The sequence below is a fragment of the Mirounga leonina genome, unplaced genomic scaffold (assembly GCF_011800145.1).
Source record: "Mirounga leonina isolate KUSES-001 unplaced genomic scaffold, KU_Mleo_1.0 Mir_180, whole genome shotgun sequence".
Lineage (NCBI taxonomy): Eukaryota > Metazoa > Chordata > Mammalia > Carnivora > Phocidae > Mirounga > Mirounga leonina.
The window spans coordinates 33,431,442-33,458,520 of record NW_023270469.1 but is presented as its reverse complement, the minus strand read 5'-3'; the positions used below and the strand labels follow the sequence as shown (position 1 = coordinate 33,458,520).

Sequence of the window (27,079 nt, the reverse complement as noted above, 5' to 3'; positions counted from 1 at the left end):
GTGAGTATGTGTCTAGTTCTCCAGGATAAACACGTAGCAGGAGGATAGCTCGGCCAAATGGTAAGCGTATGTTTAACTCGATAGGGACTCACGAACTAGTCTGCCAGGTGGTCGTACACTTCCGCCTCCCACCAGCAACCAGTGCGGGGGTTCCGGCTGCCCCTTCGCACCCTGGCCAGCACTCGGCAGGGCCAGCTTTGTGCTTCTGTTTTGATCATCCTGCTAGGTGTGTGGTGGTGTTGTATTGGGTTTTTGTCTGCACTTCCCTAATTATAATCATGTTGAGTGTCCCCACATCTTCAGTGAAGTGTTGAAATGCTTCGCTTGTTTTACAGTGGATTTTCCCCTTCGTTATTAAGTGGTGAGGGTTTTTTTTTTTTTAATGTCCTGGATACAAGTCCTTTATCAGATAGGTGATTTGCACATATTTTCTTCCCGTCTGTGACTTTTCATTTTCTTAACAGTGTCTTTCAAAGACCAGACTTCTTACATTTTGACTCAGGGTGGAAATCGGATAATACTTCTTCTCTACTTGGATTCCCAGCACAATGGGGATAAAATCCAAACTCCTTTGCTGTCCTACAAACCCCGCCATGACCTGGTCTCCTCCTGCCAGCCCTCTCCACACCCCTCCTCCTTACTTACTGGGCTTTAGCCGCCTTTTGCCTTCTATCATCCCAGCAGTACACTCAGCTCACATGGCCACAGGGCCTTTGCACTCATGGTTGTCTTCCACACACTTTCCTTCTCACCAGCCAGGTCTCAGCTCAAATGCCACCTCCTCAGAGAGGCCCTCCCTGACCACACTCACCAAGGATTACTCAACCTCATCCCCATCACATGCCAGCCTATCACCTGATTTTATCTTCTTTGTGGTGACCACGACAGGACACTATCAGTCCCTCTTGAACGAAGGCCCTGTGGGTGTTTCTCTCTCTCATTCAGCACAGTCTTATCAGTTCCTAGATCTAGTGCCTGGCTACAGTGGGCCCTCCATGCATATGTTCTGAACAAATGGATAGCAAAGCTTAGTACCCTCTCCTGCTCCTAATCACTCTGATATGAATGTGCTCCAGTCTGTCCCAAGTCCTTTAAATCAATGTCAGTCTTCGGGCAGAGCCAGAGGAACTCAAAATCAGACGGGACTTCCACCTCCCTCATCCTGGCAACTGTGCTCCTGTTAATGCATCCCAAGAGAACATTCTGTTTGGAGGTAGACACATCACTGGGACACAGACCAAGCCTGCCAGGGTCAAATCCCATCTGTTACCTGTATATTCACAGCAGGAATTTCCAGTTCTACTATGAGAACAATCCTAAGCCTTGTATATTAAGACCTCTCGGCTCAGAGTAACTTGTGCCTACAAACATTAGTTTCCCGGAGTCTCCCCACAGGATCTCAAATGACATACAGCCAGGAGAGCCAGTCAAGGCTCCAGCAAGGACCCTACATCCCGTTGTACACACAAAGCCCCACACGTCACCCCTGGAGAACAGCGCACCTGCCCGCCGGCCTCAGGTTCTGCGTAATGACATAATGACGATGAAAACTTCGATGCCTGAAAAACCCTCCTCTCCAAAAACCAGAAAATCGCTATTCAAGTTACTTAAGGAAAGCCGTTATTTGCGTAGATCTGGTGTTGCTACAACACTTCCACATTTAAATGGTCTGTAATTAAAAACATTCTTTGCAGAAAAGAGTCACTCATTAAGGCTATAATTTAGCGAAGTTCTCGGCATTTGAGGACCTGCCTTCAAGGCTGACGGGATGACCCAGGAAACCACCAGCTCACAGGAACCACTCTGATGTCTGGGACAGTCTACAGCCCCAGGTGAGGGCAGCCGAAGTGGGTCCACAGCTCCCTGGGCCTCCACATCAGGTGGGCCTGCGGCGCAGTGATACACAGGAAGCTCACAAAAGGCAGGACCGGGCGACATCCCTGGGAAAAACCTTCAGGCCAACAAGGGAGGAGAGCACCCCTTTCTTGGCATCCAGGACAACGTGGGAGGACCAGAGGGCTGAGCGAGTTGAAAGTTTAAGTAAATCATAGTTTACAGGAGCTGGTGGATTTCCAAGAGGCCTGCCGTGTTGAGCTATAAAAAGCTTCGGTTTTCTGGAGACCCGTCTAGTTTGGTAGTGGCACCAGGCAGGTAAGGCAGGTGGGAGGGAGGGTATGGCGGGGCACAGACTGCACTTGGCAGGACGCACGGCCAGCTCGGGGGCAAGGAGGCTTCCTGCAGAGCCTGCCATTCAGGTGCCCGCACGCCTCTCCCTCGGTCAGCTGGGAGGGGGCGCAGCTAGCCGGGCCTAGCTCAGGTTGTGGATCGAGGCGGGAACAGCGGTGGGCCCTGGGCATGTCACCACCTTGCTGGTGGCACTTGGAAGTGGAACCCCCTCTCTGGGCCTGGGTCCATAGAGTTAGGTCCTTAACTGTCCCACAGCGTGACAGGATGAAGTCAGCTCTCCCTGCCCGGCCTGACACGGGGCCAGCCCGCGGGAAGGGACCCTGACTGTCAGATAGTGAATCCCCACTGAGCCCTGCAGGGGCCTGTTTTCATTTCCTCGGGGTGACCGCCCAAGCTGGGTTGTGTCGCTGGGCTGCACAGGCTAGGTCTGTACCCCTTCAACCCCAGGAAAGGGGGACCCCACTGCTGCCCCTCAGTGACATTATGACTCAACCCTGCTGCTGTGGCCTCAGGGTGGGCAGGTCAGCACTCGCCCGGGTGGGCAGGCGGGGCGCGCTTCCAGTGGGCAGACCCTGTGGGTCACGGTGTGCACAGTGCTGGGGGGGGGGGGGTGACAAACTCCAGCTCTCCTTTGCTTCTGGGCACAGGACAGCATTACCTTCCTCGTCCCCTTTGAAACTGGGCACAGCCACATGACTGGATCTGGCCAAGCCAACATGAGAGAGGGAGATGCATGTAACTGCCCAGAGGAAGCTTTGAGGGCTGGTGTCTGATTCGCCACCTCCCTCATGCTGTTTGTAGAAAGTGGTGTTATTCTCTGTGTACGGTATCGAGGCATGCCTGCACGTACGTGTGGTATTTCTGGGGACGTCCATGTGGTACTTCTTTCTCAGGTGTCATGGTTATGCTACGCGTGTGGTATTCGGTGTGTGTGCGCGCGCGCATAGTATTTCTGGGTGGACATGTGACCAATCCAGTGTTACAAGAATTTCCTGCAGGGCGCCTGGGTGGCTCAGTCGGTTAAGCGACTGCCTTCAGCTCAGGTCACGATCCCGGAGTCCCTGGATCGAGTCCCACATCGGGCTCCCTGCTCGGCGGGGAGTCTGCTTCTCCCTCTGACCCTCTCTCCTCTCACGCTCTCTCTCACTCTCTCTCTCTCTCAAATAAAACAAATAAAAAAAAGAGAACTTAAAAAAAAAAAAATTTCCTACAAAAGCCAGCGGGCAAGAAGGCAGCTTCACCTGGACACAGGTCTGAGCCTCAGAAACTCATAACGGGTAGGACACCAGGAGGAGGGGCTGCAGGGGCCTGGGGAGGACGATCCACACAGCATCCCCTCACAAGGGCCATGTGCTGCCCCCGAGGGCACCATCAGCCTCAGGACCCCGGTGGGCACCCCATCCTCTGACTTGGGGCCCAACCCGACCGCTCTCACTTTTCTGGCTTTCCCGGGCTGGAGGATCCAAGACCCCAGATCCAGGTCCTGGCCGCACACAGCCCCAGGATTCAGCCATGCAAGCTGCGGAGACCACCAGCCACGGATCCAAAGCTCCGCTGAACATCATCACGTAAGACTGGGGGAGAAACAGGCTCCCCAAGAGGGGAAGGGGCTGGCACAGAAACACCACCACCGGGGCGCCTGGGTGGCTCAGTTGGTTAAGCGACTGCCTTCGGCTCAGGTCATGATCCTGGAGTCCCGGGATCGAGTCCCGCATCGGGCTCCCGGCTCACCGGGGAGCCTGCTTCTCCCTCTGACCCTCTCCTCTCTCATGCTGTTTCTCTCTCGCTCGCTCTCCAATAAATAAATAAATAAAATCTTAAAAAAAAAAAAGAACCACCACCACCGAGAGCCTTCTGACTGCTCACCAGGCTGCTCCAGTTCGGCTCATCTGAGAGTGCTGGGCAACAGGCCCAGGAGGCCACCCCACGCCAGCCTCCACGAGGGCTGCCACTGGGACCACACCAAGCACCTGTTGCTTTTTGGGTGGGGGTGAGGCTAAGTACAAGACCCCACCATCCTGGCGTCACCCCAAGACCCTCGGTGCCCCTGGGGGCCCCGAAGAGCCCCAGGAGGGGCGTGCAGCGGACGAGCGCACTCACCTGCAGCTCGGTCTGGAAGAAGAACTTCTGTGGGCACTGTGAGCAATCGTAGATCTTGTCCTCCTGCCCATGCACGGCAAAGATATGCTGCTGCAACTTGTTGGCCTGGACAAAGACTGGACATGGACACGGCCGTCAGGGGCCCAACTCTGGGGACACCAGCCCGGCCACCTCCGCACCACTCCCAAGTAGGGATCACCCAACCACGGACATAGTCAGCCAAATACCGGCAGCTACTAGGGAGGGCTCGAGCCAGCGGAGCTGAGCTCTGCCACTTAGGGGCTGGGCAACATTGGATAAGTCACTTAACCTCTCTGGGCTTCATTTCCCCCTCTGAAAAAAATGGGGATCATTGAAGTACGTAGCTTACTGGGTGTCTGGGAGGATCAAATGGGTTAATACTTGCAAAATGCTTAAAAGATGGCCTGGCACATGATTAGTCCAGGGAATGTCATCACCATCATCATCATCATCATCATTTGCCAGATACCTTCTGTGTGTGGGCTCCTAACTCCAGCACAGCCCTGTAAGGCGGGCACCATTGTTACCCTCATTTTACAGAAGAGGAAACTGAGGCATTGGGAATGCTAAATGACTCATCCTAGGTCCCACTGCTAGCAGGTGGCAGAGCTGAGAGTTGAATTAAATAAATTAAACACATTGTCTAATACAAGAAGGTGCTCAATGAACACGAATTACTATTCTTGTTGAGATTATTATCAGCATCCTCAGATCCCCACGCCGGGGCCCCAGCGTCCTGAGTCGGCAGACCTGGCAGCCAAGGCCCCTCGGTGCTAGCCTCTGCCTGGCCTGCAGGGTATGATGGTAGCAGATGGGTGGGGGCTCCCGAGATTGAGGGGGAAGGGGCACCAGGGTGTTCCAAGACTCGTGCACGCCGGAGACTTCCCCGCAGCACAGCCCCTTCCTCAGGCCTGTCATGGGGCGGGCGGGTCACAGCCCTGGCTTCTGGGTGGCAAGAGTCCACGAGGCTGCCCCGGCCCTGGGCACACACAGGAGTTGGCCCCGAGGCAGCTGTGAGTCTGGGAGGTGAGCACTTCAGATATCCCCTCCTGCCAGGCGCCCTCCCTGGGGTGGGCTTCCTGCCGAGGCAGACGACAGATGTCGGGGGAGGCAGGGGGAAGGCCAGGGCTCCCCCACGCACACCGGCTGCCATCTGGGCAGCAGGAGGGGGGATGGCAGAGCCCCTGAGACTTGCCTCGGGCCGGGACAGCCGCTCGCCCGGGCGGGCAGCCAGGCTGGAGGCTGGGGGCCAGGGGCTGGGGACTTGGCCAGCAGAGCTGCCCTTGACCCCTCCATCCTGGAGCATGGATGGACAGGGCCCGAGGAAGGCCCAGGAGGAGGGGAAGCCAGGAGGTGTGTATAGAGAGAGCCCCACTGTTGCTGGACAGAGCTCCAGCTCCGGAAGAGGAGCCTAGAGCCCATGGAAGGCAACAGAGGGGTGAGGCTGGGCTGGAAAAAGCGGTTATGCAGGGGGTAAGGGGTGGGCTAGGAAAGAGGGCCCTCAACCTGCCTAAGAGGAGGGGCCAGAGGTGGGGCGTGGCGTGGGCCAGCTCTGCATGGGGCAGGCAGGGTGATGGGCTGTGGGTCCCTTGGGGACTCCAGGTCCACGTCAGGGCGGGAGCATATGCAATTAAAGGGCTGGGCCCTGCATCCCCACCCCCACTCCCATGCACACTTACCTGTGAAGCACACGGGGCATTTGAAGGTGCCACCCATGCCCTCAAAGCTGTGCTCAATGAGGTGACAGAGGAGCTTGGCTGGGGAGTCGAACATCTGGTTACACAGCTTACACTCGTGATTGATGCCTTCCTCTGCAAGGAAAACGGCGGCCATCAGTGACCCTGCAAACCATGTCGTCCTCTGGGCAGGAGCCCAAGGGCCCCCAGTATAGCCCAGGCCAGCCTCTCCCTGGTCCCCAGAACCAGGGCTGGTGTGGGGGCCAGAGATGCCAAGACCCATCCCAGCTTCAAATGGCCCTGCCCCCAGAGGCTGACAGACCCCGCCGGCCAGCCCTAAATATCTAGCTCTGGAAGGCATCATTTGCTGTGATTTCTCTTGCTGGTCAAGCAAGAATGTGTGCAGGCCACGATCAACAGCTTGAGTCTGAGACCATGTCACAGTGGAGAGGAGCCAAGGATGGGGTCTGCACAGAGAAAAGGAGTCCAACCAGAATTTTTAAAAATCCAGTAGAATATTTACTGAGCACATACTGTGTGCCAGGCACTTTGAGCTGGGGATTCTGTGGGGACCTAAACAGATAACGCGCTTGTCCCCATTCTAATGGTGGGGGAGACACATAATAAAGATGACCAACACATAACACAGCGTCAGGAGGTAACGTGAGAACATGGGGCTCCCTAGGTGAGAGTCAAGGGCAAAGGCCCTGAGGTGCGCCTGGGATGTGCTAGCTTACCGGTAGCAGGAGGGCAGCGTGCCTGAAGCCTGGGGGCCGGGATGGGGGAGGTGAGGTCAGAGGGGACACAGGGATGCCCATCACCCCAGGCCTTGCTGGCCACTGGGGGACTCTGGCTTTTACTCGGAGGCTTGAGCCACCACAAGTACATGTCACCAAAACAATAACAAAATGATCTTTTTAAAAATTTTGAAACAGATGGCCTAAGGACAGTGGCTGATGGACAAAGAGCAGACACCCCCCAGACAAAGGGCAGACACCCTGTCCTTCCATCTACCCACCTGGGAGCCGCTCTGACCTCACACCTTCACTCAGAGGTGCCCAGGGAAGAGAGTGTGCCCCAGGCACCAGCTTCTCACCAGCACCCAGGGGAGCAGGGCCAAGGTCTGGCGCCCCAGGCCAGAGTCAGCAGGGCAGGGCTCGGGTCCCCACAGCTGCTCCACAGTGTGTGGCCCGGGCTCCAGTCCACGCAGAGGAAAAGGGCGCCCCCTGAGCCCCTGTCCCACGAGGCTGTGTGAGGATGGGAAGAGGCCAGCATCTGCCCCCAGTGTGGCCTGTGGCTCAGCAGGGGGTGTGGCGGGGAGTCACCCTGGCTTGAATGTCGCCTCACCCAGGATTGGAACCTGGTGCTGCACTCACTGCATGATCTTGGGCAAGGTACGTAACCTCTGTGTGCCTCAGTTTCCTCTTTTCTCAAATACACGATAACTGCCTTCCTTACCACTACACACCCATGAGCATGGCCAAAATCCAGAACACTGATGATAGCAAGTCCTGACAAAGATGTGGAGCATCAGGAATTCTCACCCACTGCTGCTGGGAATGCAAAATGGCACAGCGACCCTGGAAGACGGTTTGGCGGTTTGTCACAAAACGAAACATACTCTTACTATATGATCCAGCAATCTCGCTCCGTGGGTATTTACCCAAAGGAGCTGAAAACTTGTATCAACACAAAAAGCTGCACACGGATGTTTACAGCAACTTTCTTCATAATTTCCAAACCTCAGAAGCAACCAAGATGCCCTTCAGTCCGTGAATGGATACACAAACTGTGGTCCATCCAGATGATGGATTATTATTCAGCGCTAAAATGAACTGAGCTACCAAAGACATGGAGGAAACTTCCATGCATATTACTCAGTGAAAGAAGCCAATCCGAGAAGGCTACATGCTGTATGATTCCAACTCTTCTGGAAAAGGCAAAACTATGAGGACGATAAAAAGATCAGTTGGTTGCCTAAGGTGGGGGCAGGGATGAACAGAGCACAGAGATTTCGAGGCAGTGGAAACACTCTGTATGATATTATGACGATGGATGGATGTCATTACACATTTGTCCAAACCCACGGAAGGTACCACACCGAGGGGGAACCCCAAGGCAAACTATGGACTTTAGGTGATTACCATGTGTCACTGTAGGTTCATCTTTGCAAAAAACATGTACCTGGTCATTCTGGTGAGTGGCCCGGATAATGAGGGAGGCCATGCATGTGCAGGGCAGGGAATATAAGGGAAATCTGTATCGTCCTCTGATTTTATCATAAACCTCAAACTGCTCTAAAATTAGTAAAAGTTGGGGTGCCTGGGTGGCTCAGTCGGTTGAGCGTCCAACTCTTGATTTCTGCTCGAGTCATGATCTCGGGGTCCTGAGATCGAGCCTGGCATCAGGCTCCACACTCAGTGGGGAGTCTGCTTGTTCCTCTCCCCCTGCCTGCCCCATCCCCTGGGGCATGCGCACGCTCTCTTTCTCTCAAATAAATAAATTAAATCTTTAAAAAAAATAAAAAATAAGTAGAGGTCTTCAAAAAAAGTCACCCCTCCCCCAATAGCCTTCCTCTTATAGTTCATGTGACAATTAAATGAATAAATAATACAGGGTGCCCCTGGGTGGCGCAGTCGGTTGGGCGTCCGACTCTCGGTTTCGGCTCAGGTTCTGACCTCAGGGTGATGGGTTCAAGCTCCGCAGTGGGCTCTGAGCTCAGGGGAGAAGTCTGCTAAAATTCCTCTCTTCCTCTTCCTCTGCCCCTCCCTGCTCTTTCTCTCTCAAATAAATAATCTTTCCCCCCAAAAAAGGTAAATGAACTAATACATGAAAGAGGAATTTGACAGCCCCTGGCACACAGCAAGTGCTCAATAAGTGTTTGTTGTCAGGCATGCCAGTATCCGTGAGAGTATTATCTGGGACAGCCAAGGACACAGGCTCCCTCTCGGGCTCCCCCAGGGAACCAGCCTCACCAAAGGTGCCAGGTGCTCTGATTTGCCCTCAAAGGCAAGAATTAGGTAGCAGAGGGGCTCTGCCAGTGGCAAGACATGAACACAGATGGGCTGAGGCTCCTGGCGAGTCCCTGGGTCCCCAGGCCCTGGCAGGGGCTGGCAGGGACAGCATGCATCCCCCAGCCCCCCGGGCACCCCCCGCAGAGGCGCACGCACACACGTGCGCGTGCAGGTGGGCCTGCCCCACATAGCCCACTGGCTGGAATCTACCGGGTGTTTGTCGTGCCCCTGGAGCCCCGGCAACTAGGCCACACGCACCCGACAGAGATTCAGGCGGATCTTCCATTTCTACTGGCAGAAAAGGAATTCATTGACAAGTCTGGGGACACGGGGCAGGCTCAGCACGCTCGCCGCATAGGCCCTACTCACGTCCTCCGCTTCCCTTGGGGGGACTCTCATCATAATTAGAGATGGCCTCCTGTGTGGGGGCTGCCTCAGAAGACCCCCAACACACCCCCTGCCCCCCCACAAACAATGCTTCTCAGTGCCTGGCACAAATAAGGAATGGATGAACTGAAGGCAGAGAGGGACCACCCTTATATAGGGCCTCCCTGGTAGAATGTGGACACCTCTTGGGCATCAATAAGGCAGACGGTATGTGAAATGATGATTGTACAGAGGTTTCTATTATCGTTCATAATATAACTTACGTTTAAGCTGATAATATAAATTAAAAATCGAATTAACCCTGCTTGCTGGTAAAACCCCATTTCTAGGAAAGAGAATTAGACCACTTGCTAAGGTAACAGCCAACTGGGGGTGGTGCTCTGAACAGGATACAAAGCCCTCCCCCCATCCATATGGATCCCACCTGCACACCACCTCCAAGCAGCCTCCCCTGACTATGCCAACGTGCACAGCTGCACCTGGCTGGCCACCGTGACCCCGGGTTCATCGATTCTGATCCCGGCAACTACGTGATGGGCACAGATAATGGCTTCTCCTCCAGCCTCCACAGCATCAGGCCCCTCCTGGACCCGCAAAAGGGGCTCGGGAAATACTCACGGAGGAGAGATGCCCCCTGCTGGGCCCTCTCCCCCTGCCCAGCCAGAGCCAGCTCCCCGGGCGGGGATGGCAAAGAGGATTTACTGCTCTCTGCCGAGCAGGGCCTTTATCCACTTCGCTGTGAATGGAGACGTGCCGTCTGATGCACAAACACCGAGAGGACAAAGAAGGCTCCCGCAACTTATAAATCAGAGAACTCATGTCTGACAGTCACTTTCCGTTCTCCAAGTGCCGAGCAATTCATCAGCCGGTCCCTCCTGATTCACAGACACCATTACACCCTGCACCCACGTTCATAAATATGTGCACAGGCAGGCAGCCCTGGGGCCGCCAGCCCGTTCCGGGGCCCCAAAGAGCTGCCATTTAAGCACATCACACCCCCAAACCGGGGTCGATTCGAGGTTGTGGGCTACTCAGTTCAAGAGCCCGATAGACAACTGCGTGCCCCTGCATCCTTTCCTCGCTCGCCCCCTCGCCACATGTTAAAGGGAGTCAAACCTGGAGAGACGGGGGAGGGAAAATAAAACAAGCACAAAGTGAAAACGGAGTGAAAAACAAGAAAGCCGGAGGGGCTCCCACAGACCCGAGAATCTCTCCCACTCGGGCCAGGCCTTCTGGTCTGCAAAGCGGCTTTCTGAAGGACAAGGCCCTCTCCCCACCGGATGGGGTTGGAGGTGCTCCCCGGGGTGTTCATCATGTGTACCTCTGCCTATTCAGCCATCCAGGAAAATGGGGGGGGGGGGGAGGAGCTGCCCTAGTTAGCGTGCAAACACTCCTGTGCATGCCAGTGACCCGATACCAGCCAGCCCACGGATACTGACAGAATCCGCCACTGCCGTGGCTGCTCACCCCGCCGACGCGGACGAGCTCTCGTCTGTCCCAAGCCGCGGCCTCCGCAGAGAGTGGCACCCTCTGAGAATAACTTTCCCGAATTATATAAGATCACACCTTCTCGGCAGACACCTTGGAGCAGAATGACAAAGCTGTCTGGGAGCCCACAGGCCCCTCTGTCCCGGCACGGGGGGCGGCTGGAGGATTTTGTGAGTTAAGACGCAAAATCACTTCCTCTCCTTTCTATCCTTTTTTTTTTTATAGCACATGACAGGCATCCATAAGAGAGACCCACACAACTCAAGTGAATTATGCAGCCCCACTCATTTGTAAAGTGAAATGCAGATTTTTGCCTGCTCACTGTGCCAGATCTTTCCTCCCGGTCCCTGTAAGTTGGGGGGCTGGCACAGGGAATCCATTGATTTATTATGATTTTTTAAAAAATAAAAATAAATAAAAACCCGAACTGCCAAAGAAACAACCCAGCAAGGCACGAAAATCCCAGAGTCCCCCCCACAACCCTCTTTTTTTTTTTTTCCCTCTGCTCAGGAATAATAAGTGTTAATTTTACACTTCATTTCTCAAAAAAATAATAGGATGTGCCTTTGCTTAAAACCAAGTCAGCCTGCTGGAACCTTTCAGGCTGAAACTGTGTCAGCCCAAAAGAGGAGCGGAGGGCTTTGTGGAAGAGCACCGTGCCGAGATGATAGCTTCCTGTAATGTTCTCGGTACCGACTTTTGTCTCCAAAAGCATTTGATCCTGGCAGACACATACTTATTTCCATACAGGTCTTGGGGGAAGCCAGGAGGAGAGAGAGCTGATTATCAGAATCCTGAAGGTGAAGCTCAGGTGGGCCCCACTGATGTCAAAGGCAGGCCTGGGCACACATTCGGAGGCCATAATTTGCTGCCTGGGAGGGAGGGGCGGCAGGCTGCGGTGGGGAGTGGACAGGGCATTGTTCTCGGGCTCTAATATGCACTGAGCACGGCCTGCTCCCGCCATATCACCGGGCCCGGCCTGGCCCTTCTCCAAGCAGGGACCCCACTCGGGGAAGCTGACCCAGGAGCGGTATCATTACGGCACAGATCCCTCCAAGAGGAGAGGACCAGCAACGGCCACCTGTGTTGACAGGGGGCATAATTAGCCACCTTCCATCCGGGAGGCAGCAATTAAGGACACAAAAGTGAGAACTAGAAACACTTGAGTTTGAGTCCCAGTTCCAGTCATTCGCTGGGTGTACTTGGGTAAGTTATTTAACCTCTCTGAGCCTCAGGGCTTCTGCTACAAAATGGGAGGCATCATCACAGGGTTTTTGTAAGGCTGCAAAGCAGCCTGCTTCTGCCGCAGGATGTCTGCCCTCAATGAAACTCTCTCCCCGCCTTGTCCTCCTTCCCTCACTTCATTCAGGAGTCTGCCTAAATGCTACCTCCTCCGAGAGGCCTTTCTGGATGCCCCGCACTAAAGCAGGGCACACCCCCATCCTTTCTAGCACCTCACCCACCTTTAATTTCCTTTATAGTGCTTATCACCACCTGGCATATTACAGAGTTGACTGTTTGGGGGTTTTTTTGTTTTTTTTTTTTAAAGATTTTATTTATTTATTTGAGACAGAGAGAATGAGAAAGAGAGAGCACATGAGAGGGGGGAGGGTCAGAGGCAGAAGCAGGCTCCCTGCCGAGCAGGGAGCCCAATGCGGGACTCGATCCAGGGACTCCAGGATCATGACCTGAGCCGAAGGCAGTCGCTTAACCAACTGAGCCACCCAGGCGCCCGATTGTTTGGTTTTTTTAACTGACTTCCTCTCTCACACATCTTACACACGCACACGCACGCACACGCACAGAGCGACGTAAGCTCCGTGAGAGGTATTTTGCTCATACTATGTCACCAGTGCCTAGAATAGGGCCTGGCACACAGTAGGTGCTCAATAAATAAGAAATGAGCGACTCGTGCAAAGCACTTAATGCAATGCTTGGAACATGCGGTAAGGTTCCTGGTAAATGCTGGTTACCACACAACACTGGTCTCCCCCCAAAACTGGAAGGACTGGTGGCTTATAAAATCTGTGCTTGCTTTCCGAAACTCGCTAGTCAGATGCTCACAAAATGGCCTGCTCCAGGAGTGCAGACCTGGAGAGTCCCCCTTAGTGGACCGAAAAGGAAAAGAAGGCTTAGAGGAGCAGCACCCATGTCGGCAAAGTGGGTGAGCCGGGGGGTGGGGGCACGCGGTCACCCCAAGCAGGAAAATACCAAAATAGGCCCAGGACTTGATACCTGGGACCCAGCAAGCCACCCTCTGCTCCTTGATCATCCAGAATTTGGGGGTGAGAAGGAGGACAGAGATGTACCCTCCCGGGTTCCACGTTTGAGCCTGAGGCTCCCTTGCCAGTACCAGATCCAGCTGGCCGGAGGGCCAGGAACTTTGCCCAGGTCAGCGGGGAGGCGGCACCCGCGGTGACAGCATGGACCAGCCCAGGGCCGTAGCACTGTCCCTGCAATTTCTGGGAGTGGAAGGAAGGCAGGGGACACACAGGCTGCCTCATCGAGCTGAAAGCCTCTGTTCCCAGCTTGGGTAATAAATTCTCCAGCCTCAATTCCACAGCCCACCCCAAGGCTCAGGTCAAGCAAAGACCCCTGAGATCCAGGGGCCCAGGCTCAGACACACACAGGGCACACAGAGATAAGGAGGGGGAAGAACAAGGAGCCCAGCATTCATCCAGGTAAATGAGCAGGCAAGAGGGGGACCCCAGGAGAGCACCCCTCTGATGCTGCCCTAATAAATAACCAGCCACAAACAGGCACCGAACAGGAAATAGAAACACAGGCCAATGGGGGACACACTCCTTTGTTCTCTGTAAGGAACAAAGACCTTTGGGTGGAAGAGAAGAGGGCAGATACTAATATCTGGGCAGCCAGATCAGGCTGTTTATCTATTGATTTGTTATTAAATACCACAAGGAAATGAACCAAGGCAGGCTGTAAGGGAAAGAGGGGGCGGTGTGTAGTATCTGACCTGGGAGCTGACAAGGGGCAAAGGAAGAAACAGGGTCTGAGGGTGAGCCCTTCCCCAGAGGCCAGGCAGGACCTGGGGAAACATGGAAGTGGGGGCAAGGGCTGATCTTGGGACCCCCAATACCTCAGGCCCTGGCTGCCCTGAACATCTATATCCCTGCTAGGCAGGGTGTGGTCCCCGGACAGACAGCCCCGGCACCTCCCGGAGCTGGTGAGACATGCAGAATCTCAGGCCCTACCCCAGACCTGCAGAATGAGAGTCTGCATTTTTAAAGTGCTCCTGTGATTTGGGCATGCATTCAAGTTTGAGGAGCACTGAGCCCTACAAAAAGGCTTCCGGGGATGCCAATCTTATTGGAAGCCTGTTGTCACGAAGCTGTGTGTTCATAGCTATAATCTTTCCCAAGATCGTATGCTTCCATCTCTAAAAAAGAGGAAAGTTTTCTACAGTCACTTGTTGTCCACGTTTTACAGAAGACTGAGAGATAGATCAACAGTAGGAAACACTCTCCTATTATCACAACTGGAATGAGAATGACCTGGGGTGTCTTTGGAGGGGCTGTTGGAGACTCTGGGGGCGGTGGCTGACAGTGTGTCAAGCACCTGGCATCCCCGCTGCCCCAGACCCCAAATGCTGGGGTGCTCGGGGCTGCTCAGCGCCTCCCCTCACTCGAGAACATTTAGCCGTTGCTAACAGGCACACCCCTCCACCGCTGCCCCCATCCCGGGCTCCCATTTTCCTAATTAATCCTGGAAGATGGGCTATGCCCTTCCTCCTCCCCTCGGGGGCACCTTCCCAGGCCTCTCTGGCCAGGAGGGACCCATCTCCTGGTCCCCCGTGTTTCAGAAAGGCTTATAAATGAGCTCTGGCAGCCTGAACCAGGGCCCCACTGGGGACCCGGAGCCTCTTCAAAACAGAGCCCTGACAATTAGGCAGTCTGAGTTTTGAAAGGCTTGGGATTGATGGCGTGGACAGTAAAAATATTACCTGGGGAGCTGGGTGTAGTCCTCTGAGGGTTGCCTGAGGTCAGTTGCCATGGCAACGGAGAATGAGCTCAACCTTGTAACTGACCCTTATCTTTTTTTGATCTGTGGGCCACTTGGGGCCAAGGCTTGAAATCAACTGGAAAATAATCCGGTCACATATCAGAAAGAAAACTATTTATAGTTATTTACCCAGGTATCCACCAACATCCCCATTCGCCAATGATGAGGACGCCACAATAAACCAGTATCGCCTGTCCAAACGGAGGCTACCGGCCCGCAGGAGAGAAGGGGAGACTGCATCCCCCACCTCAGCAGAATGCAGCTCTGGCTACGTGCAAGCAGGTGCTCACCGGTGAAAAGGGTTCTCCTCCCCCACCACCCCCCGTCACGTCATTCCTGCCGGAAGCACTGGGCCCTCTTTCAGGCCAGCATCCGGTAGAAATCCACCAGAGGAGTCAGACTCAGATTTCTCCTCTCATCTGCTGTTCAGGCGTGTCGGTCCAGCCTGGCTTCATCGCTAGGCTGCTTGGCTTTATTCCAGGGTCGGATGAGAGTCTCCTCTGCCAGAGACGTGTCCCCAGCCGAGGGGCTAGACCGAGATGCCAGGCAGATGTGCATCTCTGCACCTGGGGGAGGTGTCCACATGGAGTTTGGGGGAGGCAGGCTGAGAGGAGGGACAACTGCAGGCCCTCCCTCCTGGTCCCACACCCCGGGAAGGCCTGGCTGGCTCAGCCACCCCCACATCCACCCTGGGGTTCCCATGGCAAGACAGCCATCTGGCCAAGGTGCGTCTCCAGGACACTGCTATCCTGAGTTACAAGTACTCGAGCACTCTCTTTTCCTCCGAAACTCAAGTCAGAAGACTCCAGATGGTTCCATTGACCGACTTCTCCCAAGAGCCATGTCACATGAATGTTAGCGAGGGGTCAGTTAAGCTTGAGGATGATTCCGGGGAAACTCCCCTGGAGATTTCCCATCACTGCAAACAGGACAGCTCAACTGACTGCCCCCCATTCACCCCTGGTTCCATCAACATGAGCTTCTTTGGGGAGTGGAGAGGGAAACGTGGCTGAAAACCAGGCGGTGTGGAGGCTATTCCTGGCTCCGCCTCAGACTCATAGGGTGACTGCGCTGAGCACGGTCCTGTGCAGCTCAGTCTTCTCACCTGTGAAATGGGAAGAAAGCCACCTCCCTCACAGGACTGTGATGAAGAGGGAGTGAGAACAAGATAAAGAATACTGACCACAGTACTACTACTAAGCTGTCATGATTTCGGACGTGACTCTGCCCTGAAACTCCACACCCAGGGCCTGCAACACAGCGGGCTTTGTGGGGGGTCACCAGCAGAGCTAGCCCCCCCCCAGGAAATGTTTAAGGAGCTCTGACATGGCACCTGGCACATTGTGGGTACTCAATCTCTGTTATGTCCATCTGGCCAATGCCTCTGTGTCAGCCTTCCTTGTCTCTCTCCTCCTCCAGCTCCACACCAGTCCCCATATTTGTGATGGCAAAAGCTGTATCTGGATTTCAAACCCTTTGTTCGCCTGTGGCTCGATGCAGCTTCCTACTTCCGGCCACAGGAGCGGTTCCGCCGCCCCTCTGATGCTCCTGCAGCCAACGTTTCTTCTTTCTTCAGGGTTCTTCTCTTTGTTCCTCTGTCTTAAAACTCAGTGGGATTTCCATGGAGGTCCAAACCAGGGCCGGGGACGAGAGCGTGTCTCAGGTTCGTGCCGCACCTCCCGGGCCTGGGCCTGCCCTTCCTGCTAGCTTGGCCCATGCAGGGGGCTCCCCAAGGGCACCAGGGCTCTGAGAATCTCAAACAGACGCTGGCCCACGGCAGAGATCCATGATGGAAGGAGGCTCCTTCCAACTGCACGGCCGTTGGGGAAACGCACCGCCTCTGCAGAGGGCTCTGCTTGCAAGCTGGGTGTGGTGGTTGACAAAGACATGGGTCTCTCGGCGGTCTGAGCCGTTTGTAAGCTTTAGGACGCGGTGACTAGCTGTCTTTGGTGAAAACAAAGTCACCGACCAGGCCCAGGACAGGTCACTAAGAGATGAGAGGTGCCTATCTGAGCTGCTTAATGGAAAAAGAGCGAATACATGAGTGACTGACCAACTCCACCATGGACGGATCAGTGGACCTTCACGGGGGTCTCGAAGGAGAGAGGGTTCTACAGAATCCAAACTTCTATAACCTGACCCTTAGGGGCTCCATACATCCTGCCGATGAAGACGTTCCCCTGCCCTCCTCACGCACACCCCCTTCCACCTGACAAAGACAAAGGCCCTCAGGAAATGAAGACCCTGATGCATCCCGTAAGGGGCCCACTAGGTGCAAACAAGTAGCTAATTCTTGCTTAACACACCAAACACCTACTAATGTAGCTCACTGATCTTCAGGTTCAAGTTTTCCACAACAAGGCAACTGCTTAAAAATCCATCATGTTAGTAATCATCTGATTAATGCCCCCTCTAATAACATACAATTAACGTGACAGGCAGGCCACAAAACCCTTATTGTCACCGACCCTGCCGGGGATGCGGGAACTAGCCCCGCTTCCACTACAAGGGTTTTCTCTGCTGCTGACATCATTTTCCCCTACCGAGACCATGTCTTTTAAAAGGAGCACAGCAAAGCCTCAAAAACCCGGAGCCCTCCACGTGCACAAACAGCGCGTCCACGCAGAATGCAGGGAGCACTGTCTTCGCAAAAGTTTTCCAACCAGGGAGACACAGAGCCGTCCCTGCAGTTCCTAATAGCTGAAGCTCAGCCGAGACAGCAATCCGCCACTTCCTCCCCTCTGGCCACACTAATTGGACACTGGGCATCCCCGCCCCTCAGCACCATTCTGGGCAATGGTGAGTAACAAGACAAGGCTGGTTTCCATCGCAACATTTTAAAACGTATTCCTCTGCTAGACCCGCGCGGTCCAATTCGGTCCTCACTAGCCACGTGTGGCTATTTAAATCTCAACTAATTGAAGTTAAATAAAAGTAAAACTTCAGTCCCTCATTTCAAGTGCTCAACAGCAACGTGACCAGCGGCTCCCGATTTGGACAGCGCAAAAGGTTTCCATCACGGCAGAAAGTTCTAGTGGAGGGCGCTGCGCTAGAATGCAGGCAACGTGAAGGCAGGGGCTCTCCCGGTCCTGTTCAACACTGTAATCCCAAACCTGCAGTGGTGGGTGGCACACAGCAGGGGCTTAAAAGATATTTGCTGAATTGTAGTACATATGTTTCAAAATGTTTTAAAGAACTCCTCATCCCTTTTGCTCGTTAGCATTTGTTGGGATTCCCCTTCGTGGAAAACTGCCCAGATTGGAGCCTCTCTGACCTTCAACTTAAACCTCTACCCTAATAATTAGGTGGCCACTGTGCCCAGGGCAGATAAGAAAATGGGGAATGCAGGAACATTCAAGAGTAACAAAGTTTCTCTGAAGGGCGTAACCCAAGTAATTGGGTAACTTTGGACCCACAGGTTCTGAAGTAGATGGATAACCACTGGGTCACTAGCTAGTTTAGAAGCCCACCTGCTATGCCACTGAGCCACCTCTCACTGAGCAGCCCGTGTCCTCTGTTCCCCGAGAAGTATGGGAATGTCAGCAAACAGGACCCCTGCTGGTGGTCAAGGCCAGGAGAGAGATTAAAGGATGCAGGGATTTCCCACCTTTAAACTGGCTTAGCCCGGATGGATGCTTGTGAAGGAAGTAAATGCTTGCATTTGTAATGCTTAGCTAAGTTTTTTGTGTGGTTTCTTAGGCTGCTTCTGCTGGCTACATCTCAAAGAACCGGGGCTTTGCCGTGACCCAAGTAAAATGAAAATTGAACTAAAATTGGAAATTCAAATGCAACATGGACTAAACGAACACATTCAGACCAATGGTACATCCCTCAAGTCATCACCTGATCCCAGCCATCATGCCAGCACTAAGCCGACCCTGAGGCAGCAGTTCTTCCTTCGTTCGGCTCAAAATCCACAAGACAGAGCACAGCTTAGAGTCACACGCACGGCCCTCCAAGGCGGTTTCTGGGGTCAGACTTCCTCTCGTCCACTCTGGTCTCCACTCCCTCTCGCCAACCACCAATCGAAAATATCACCTGCCTGAGGGCAGAGGGCTGCTCTTTTTCTTTCTCCAGCAGACCCGGGCCCGAGACTAAATGAGGCCTACCAGACGCCCCAAGCTCACAGTAGCATGAACTTACTGATACGGTCAGCTCCCAGACCTACGCCCTCCCAGATGGTTGCCTGGGATGCTTTGGACACAGCACACTGAGGTCAGATGAGGGGGGTCTGCCAACTCGGGGCAGCTGAGGCCCCACAGCCCAACTCCCAGAGGCTGGCCAGTCTGCCTCTGTCCACAGCCAGCTCTGTCCATCACCTGCCACCAGTCCCCCCAAATCTGGGGCCCACTCCCACTCCTCCCACCATTCCTAGCCCAAGGAGGGAGTTCACAGACAGCCCCGGATAGCCCCCCTCCCTGTGCCCCCAGAGGAGTAGGGGACCAGCAGCCTGAGCCCAGAGGAGGGGGCAGGGGACGGGGGAGAGGCTGGGAGGGGGTGGAGTTGCCCCCATGCAGCCCTCCACTCTCCATGCTGGCTCAGTGAGCAGAAGAGCTGCCATCAGCTGGGACGAAATGCATGCAGCTTGAGGCCCATGCACTGGGGCAGAGGAAGGCCCCTCCGTGCAGCTCTGGCTGGCCCCTGCCCTTCTCCTTCTTGGTAGAGGCAGCTTCATATACCTTCGTGAAAAAGTACGCCGAACGCCTGGCCATGGCTCCCAATCCCATCCACAATCAATTGCTACCTCCCCTCCTGGCCCCACCTCTCCGTGCCGGCTCTCATCTCCCACTCACTGCCTGGAGTACACACTCGCTGGAGAATACACCCCGGCTTCTATGGCCAGCATTTCGCTCTGCTCCTCAAGAAGGGCTCCCGCTCCCCCTCCTTCCGCCACACGTAAGCAACACCCCTGCTTTCAGCCACACCCATGCACTCCTACCCCCTGGCTCCCTGAATCCCAGGGCCTTGTTCCTGACTCTGCACCTTTATCTGAAAGGGTCTCGGTGCTTGGCCTCTGTCCTTCCAACCACGGTGTTCTGAGAGATGGTCCTACGCGGACATTCAGGGCTCTGGCTCCAGCCGTACCTAACGCTGTCCAGAGTTATGGGACATCAAAGGAGGCGTTCAAAAATTCTCCACTTAAGCTAACTTGACTTCCGCTCACTTGCAACCCAAACAGTGCTGCCTAATAAATTCTCCGAGGAAACATAAAAGCAGTTTACTTGTGGTGTTACCAGTAGGGCCCGGCAAACACGAGGCAATCAATAAATGCTAACAGTTTGGTTGGTTCCTCGATTCACAGCCCCACCCCCATGGCTCTGGACCCCACCCTGGGAGTCCAGGTGGGGGGCTTCCAGGCTCAATGCTGTCCCAGACGCAGGAGCTCAGACACGTGGCTCTGGGTCCACAGTTCCCCTAGCGGGTTGGACGGTGACGGAACAGGACTGAGTCAGCTCTGGGACTCCACACCCCGAGGAAAAGGCTATTCTCAGGGCTGGACACAGACTACACACTGCTTGGGTAGACATTGCATTCGGCAAGTACAGAACACAAGAGAAGCAGAGCCTCTGAGTCAGGGTTCAAACCCGCCTCCTGCCATCTACCAGCTGTGGGATCCTGGGTCAGTGGCTGTTCCCCAGTACGTAAAATGAGGAGTGTCACAGCGCCTGTCTCATCAGCCTGCTGTGGGGTGAACAGGCCTCAGAGCGTCCATGCTGATGATCTCTGTCCCTGTCACTGACTCTGCGTTAGGCACGGGGCGAGGCACCAGGTGGACAGGCCAATGAGACACTGGCTGTGGCCCCCAAGTTGCCTAGAGCTGGGAAACCTGGGAGGCCAGGGGAAGGGACATGCCATGTGTGAAAACACAGTCACCCAGAGCCCCGAAAATCCCCCAAACCAGGCCCTGAAGGACACCCAGTGTGGGGACAGCAAGGCTCTAGGGAAGACAGATGGGCAGAGGCCCTTGTGGATGGAGGAGGCGGTGGGCACTGGATGCCCAGCAGCCCCGCTGGGCCCATACGAGAGCCCTCGGTCCTCCTGGCATGCCACAACACAGCCTTGCTGCCCGCACTCCACTGGAGGGCAGGCAGAAGGGCCAAGGCCTGGTGTGAGGACTCAGGGTCCCTGTCGTCATTGTAAGGCTTAGTCTGGCAGGACTGACCCCACAGGGTCTGACCAGGAGACGGACACACACACACAAACGTTCCCATGCATACACACACACACACACACACATATACACACAATCCTCCAGAACCCATTTTGAGGTCCTGCACATTAAAGGAGTTTCTCAATACAGAATCTCCCATTATAGCAAAGGCCATGGCTCCCAATCCCACCCACAAGGTTAACCTTAGATTTTGGGCAGGGGGACATCCCAAGATGTTTTCTCTGCCTCCGCCTCATGCTTTCATCATACCCTGAACACACAAGAGCCCGACCTGAATGGCAATTTAGAAACCAGAAACCAGATTCTAGCGAATTACCTTGAATCCAGTTCCAAAATCAAGAGTGTGTCTTGGCTTCCCTAGGCAGGGAGAGTGCTTAGCCCTATCCTAGCCTCCATCTGGATGGCTCCCTTTGCCCTGTCCAGAGCTGAGAAAGGCAGAAATCCCATGCACCTGCAGAGAGCTCTGTACATGCTGATGGGACTGGGGTCCCACATGAAAATGGGAGTCCGGGTGGCCTTCTGCCAGCCTCACAGTGGAGGACACCCTGTGCCTCCCCGCAGGCTGAGTCCTCCCCCGGAAGTCCCTACTGTGCCTTCCTGCCAACAGACACATGTCTTCACAAACTCCCACCTCAAGAGAAACATGTCTTGCCCTCCTGCCCCTCATCTCTAGCACCATGGGGGGACCTCTGCTCTTTTGCCCCCGAAAACTATCCTCCCCATGCTTGGCATATTCACACTGCTCATCATCTCTCCCCGCCCCCCCAACCCAGGCATTGCCCAGCACCCAGCAAGGTGGACATGCTTGCTCCGGGGAGGGGGGCCTCTAGAGATAAAATTTAGTCCCTGCCCACAGAACCAGGCACCAGGGACAAACACCTTCTCTAAGACAACACATTCCATCAGTCTCCCACCTCCCACATAATGAAAATGGAAATAAAACCAGGTACTCAACACAATCCTATTTTGGTGTTTTTTTACAACAAGGAGTGTGCATCACTACACGCGTGTGTGCTTTTTCAAAGAATCGGTCAAAGGACACCCACGAAGGCATTAGAGGGTCACCTCCGGCTGGCAGGGCAAGCCGCTGACCTCTCCGAACCCCAGGAGGACCAGACGAGGCAGCCTGCAAAGCACTGATTTGAAGGCAACTCTCATTCATTTAGTACAGTCGCATCAGTGTTATCCTTAGGTCGCTCTCCTTGTGGCTCGGCTGTATTTTCTAGTTTTCCTGCGAAGAGTATGGGCAGCTTTTGTAATAAAAAGAATAACAGCTTTAATTTAAAAAAATTAATCTACTGATTAATGGCAAAGACAACGACAACAACTGCAGTCCCCTCTCTGGTGTCCACACCTAGAAAGCGAGGTGGTTGGACAGAGCTCTCCTCGGCCCCACTTGGTCTCTGCTCTGTGGTTCTCCCCATCAGAGACTCTGGGCAGCAGCCATGGGCCACGCTCAGCTTCTTGCCACCTGCCGGTTCCTGCCAGGCCCCCACCTCTGTCTGTCCCTGTCGCCAACACTCCTCATTTTACATACTGGGGAACAGCCACTGACCCAAAGTGGCATGGGCAGGCCACTTTGCAGGTCTGGATTCTGCCACTGTGTGCCCTGGAAAGTCACCTCTCTGTGCCCCAGGCTCCGCATCTGTAAAATGGGGACAGGGGTGTGATCCACAGGCACGCATTCAGCTTGGAGGGCACCTGCTGGGCCCTCACAGGCTCTGAAGCATGGCCGGGAAGGTGCTCTGGGAAAGTGCGCGTGGCCGTCCCTTTCCACACTGGGCGTTAGGCCGCGCGGGAGCTGACGGGCTTTGTTGCAGGCTCGTGCCTCAGAGGCAAGTGGAGCATGGCTGGTATGACTCACGGCCTCAAGTCAGGAGGCCAGAAGCAGTAGGGAGATGGGAAGTGAGGTTCCAAGTAGGCGAGAGATGCCAGGGAGGCCATGACCCCTTGTGAGGAGGCTGGCGGGTAGCGGCCTCACCACCAAGTCCAGACGTGCTTAGCCAGCGCTGCCTCTGACCGGGTCCAGGCCGGGCCCAGCCCACGGGGGAGGCGGCCACGCCAAAGGCTCGGCAGGCCAGATGCAGCCTGCCCAGATCTGCGCCCTCCGTGAGATTGACGATGACAGGCTCCGGGGGCCAGGAGGAGCTGGGTCACAGGAAACTTGGCAACGAGAAGGGCAGGGGGAGCAGCTGGGCTTGCAGGACCTGGAGGCCCCCACCCTCTGGAGGGCCCAGCGTGGGGCTCTCCCCCTCAACCCCTCAAGTCTTTAAGTGAGTTCTAAGTGCTCCCAGGCTGAGGCCGGGGTCCGACCGCTGCCCTTTCGCGAGCCACCAGCTTCCAAAGAGACGGTAGAAAGTGGTCCAAAGACCCAATATTTGTATTTCAAATGCTAATTTGACATAGAGGAGTGGGCATGGGGGAGTGTTTATAATCAGCACTCCAATAAGCCCACAAATGACGCCAGTATTTTATAAGCTTGTTAGAAACAAATCACCCCTCAGCTGATATTTACTTACTGATGAATCATAAAAGGGCTCAATACACGAAGAGTACATCCAAAAAGGATGTCTTTCTCCAGTCCCATCTTCGGCAAGAATGTTGGGAGCCTGAGCCCACTGTCCCCCGCCAGCACCTGTCCTCAGCCCCCCTCCCCCCCTCCCGGCAGCCCCCCCGGGGGCAAATCATTGGCACCAGCCCCAGCTCCGTGCCCCCCCCCCCCAGCCCCCCACCCATCAACTGGCCCAATCGGAGGCTCAACCCGGCGCTCCGGAGGCAGCTCTGTCCTTCTGCCGCCCCCGGAGTCCTCTGCGGGAGCAGATCCAATCCAGCTAATTTGCATAATGATGAAGCCCTCCAGTGCGGGCTGGGTCTTAGGAGGGTTGGGAAGAAATATGCCCTGTCCTTTGGAGAGGCACACAGAAGGCTCGGTGCAGCCCGGGAGGAATGGGGCGCCTGGCGGGTGGGCGGGCGCGGTGAGGAGCCGGCAGCTCGCCCGCCAAGGACAGCTCAGCTCTGTTGCCCGCTGAGCCTGTGTCCAGCTGGCCCAGCGAAGGAAGCACTGCCCAGGGCTCTAAACCAGCAGGAAGAAGGCTCAGAGTGCCAGCTCCAGACTCAGGCCGGACAGACCCAGGTCATAGCGACCGCCACTCACTGGCTGGCTGACCTTGGGCGAGCCACTGACCTCTCCGAATCTCAGGAGGGCCAGACAAGGCAGCCCGCAAAGTACTGCTTCCAAAGCGCAGACGGAACGCAGGAACTGCCTGCCATTATCATAGTAACATCGTCATCCCTCCATTTGTTTATTCAGCAAATGCCAGGGATTGTGCTGGGAAGTCCGGGAGACACAGAGACACATATCCTGCCTCTGAATCACCTCTGGTGATGAAACCATTCTGCAGGTGCAAAGGTGAGGGCTGTGCTTGCCCTTGAGGTGAGACAGTGTGGAAACGGGGCGTGTGGGAGCCACCGGAGGGCCATCGGGTTCTGCTTCTTAGTCTGGATGCATTCAGTTTCTGAAAATTCATCAGGCTGAGCATTTATGATTTGTGCTTTTTTTCTGGACATACATCAGACTTCAATAAAGTTTTTTAAATACCTCTCATCTACTCAAGGAGAAAGATCAGCCAGGTGTGTACATAACACCAGGCAGGAAAATCAGCTCCTTAAGAAGGGTGGATTAAAAAAAAAAAAAAAAGCAAAAATAAAAAATAAATTAAAAAAAAAAGAAAGAAGGGCAGATAAAATGTTAGGGATAGGAACTGGGCAACACCAAGAGGCATGAAGTTCCTTCTATGCCAGGTGAGGATCACTTCGGCACGTGCATGTCTGGTGCATAGTGGGTGCTCGGTAGATACCTGCTAAATGACTGAGTGAGTGAGTGACAAACGGCTTCCTGGAGGAGGCGGTCTTGGAGGAGCAGGTTTAGATGAAGAAGCAGGGAGGGCGTTCAGCAGGGTCAAAGGCCCTGGAGCGGCTATGCTCTAGCGACAAATGCTCATTGGGCCACGTGCCACCTGCAGCAGTGATCCTGGGGGCGGGGCGTCTGCCTTTGCTGGGCTCACAGTCTGAGAGGAGCCAGACATACAAGAAGCAATTTCAGAGGGATCAGATCCTTTCCCTCATTCTGCAGATTCTGACTGAGCGTCCAAGTGCATAAGACAGTGCTGGGGGCTGGGGACACGTAGGTGAACGGTACGACAGGGCCCCTGACCTCACAGCCCTCACTGCCTCTTGCAAGTAATTGCTTTTTTAAAAATCCAGTGTGAATAACGTATCAAACCTAAAGCTAGGCCAGCTTTGCATGGAGTTAGTCACTAATCATCACAGCAGTGCTATGAGGCTGGTGCTCTTTTTATTCCCATTTTACAGATGATGAAACTGACACTGAATGAAATTAAACAACAGATCCGAGGTCACAGCGCTTACCGATGAGGCTGGTGCAGGACCGAGACGTGGCTCTTACCCTCTGCACCGTCTCTGGGTGCTGGTCGAGGAACCAAAGATGAGTTTTCCCTTTGGCCTCTATGGAATATTTTACACCCATGTCTCTTTCACAACCTTGGGAGAAAGCTAGACGGAGGCACCATTCTTAGACCCATTTTGCAGAAGGGAACACTGGTTTTCTAAGCACTGGGCCAAAAAGGGTGGTAAGTGACAACAGAAATGAACCCCAGGGACTCAATTCCTTGTCCAAGGACTCTTCGCCCATCCAATGCTGTTGGGCAGGTCAGTGGAGGCTGTCCAGAGGAGGAGGGGCCGGGCAGGGTTGGCAGGGGCAAGCCCAGCATGCTGGGACGCAACGTGTGCAAGCCTGGGCCCTGGACCCCACAGGACCACCCCATCTCGTCAACCCTGCTCAGAGCCCTCAAACCCCATGGGCATCATTCCCAGCCCCGCCCACCTTGCGCCAGCCAGGGGGACCCCCTATTCCACCCACTCACTGCCCGCGGCCCCAGTGAGGAAAGCAATCACAGTTGGAGCAATAGCTCATGCTGAAACGATTCTCCAAAGCTGCCTGTGAGCAGACATTGCTGCTTTAAATGGCGATTTTGCAGTTTGGGGTGCAAAATTATTTTCCACGGCACATGGGGAGTGGGCAGAATGGATTTGCCTGTGCTGAGCTGAGGTCCTGCATCCCAAGCAAATCTGCGCAGATGCTGGCCATGACTGGGCTCGCCAAGCCTCAGCTGCTACAGCTCTGAGAAAGGACAGGCAGACTAATAATTATTACCATTTACTAAGCACTGACTATGTGCCAGGCATTATGCTAAACACTTTCCATCTGGATGAGCTCATAAAATCTCTACGAGGAGGTAACAGTAAGTGATGGAGCCCAGCATCCCAGCCACAGAGCTGTGCTCTTAACCCCTGGGCTGCACTAACTTCCTTACCATTATTAATTATGACCGTTGGTAGTAGAGGGATAAAGGCAATTAAATTCAATACTTAATTTCTGTTACGTGCAAAGCATAGGGCCGGGTGTTAGGAATACAAGCACGACCAAGAACTAAACTGTCTGCAAGAAGTTCCACATTATTACACCTACAGATGCAGTAGTCTTATCACTGAGATTATTTTTAATGATCAAGCACTTGACCAGCACATAGTAAGTCCACAGTATGTGTCTTTTGACTAAGCAAAAAAAAAAAAGTTAAGTTCTTTTTTAAGGAGATCATATTTTCCTTCCCTACTAGCTATTCTCCTCTCCATTTCAAACCATGCCCCTCAACACACACACACACACACACACACACACCCATTCAAACTTCCCCACTTCCAAACAGTGACCCTTTAATGAAGAAACCACAGAGGCATGTCCTTGGGTAAGTTGCTTTCCCTCTCTGAGCTCAGAGTCCTCATCTGTGAAAGGAGAAGTTGGGATTAGAGAACTCACAAGGTCCCTCAGGGTCTAGAGGATCAGGGTGAAGGGCAAGTCCCCATCCTAATTATAAAAGACCTTGTCAGATAGTTGGAGGATACAAAGGAATAAGTATGTGAGAATTTCATTTGAA

At 54.3% G+C, this 27,079-nt stretch overlaps 1 protein-coding gene across 3 annotated transcripts in view; it reads right to left on the bottom strand.

Moving 5' to 3' along the window:
• ZNF423 (zinc finger protein 423) overlaps positions 1 to 27,079 on the bottom strand; it is a 277,830-nt gene that overhangs the window by 23,193 nt on the left and 227,558 nt on the right. For all 3 annotated transcript variants that reach the window (XM_035025261.1, XM_035025259.1, XM_035025260.1), the window contains 2 exons: positions 5,988 to 6,119; positions 4,288 to 4,403 (listed from right to left, as the gene is read on the bottom strand). In XM_035025261.1, the coding sequence (XP_034881152.1) occupies positions 4,288 to 4,403; positions 5,988 to 6,119 (248 nt within the window). The remainder of the gene's footprint in view (positions 1 to 4,287; positions 4,404 to 5,987; positions 6,120 to 27,079) is intronic.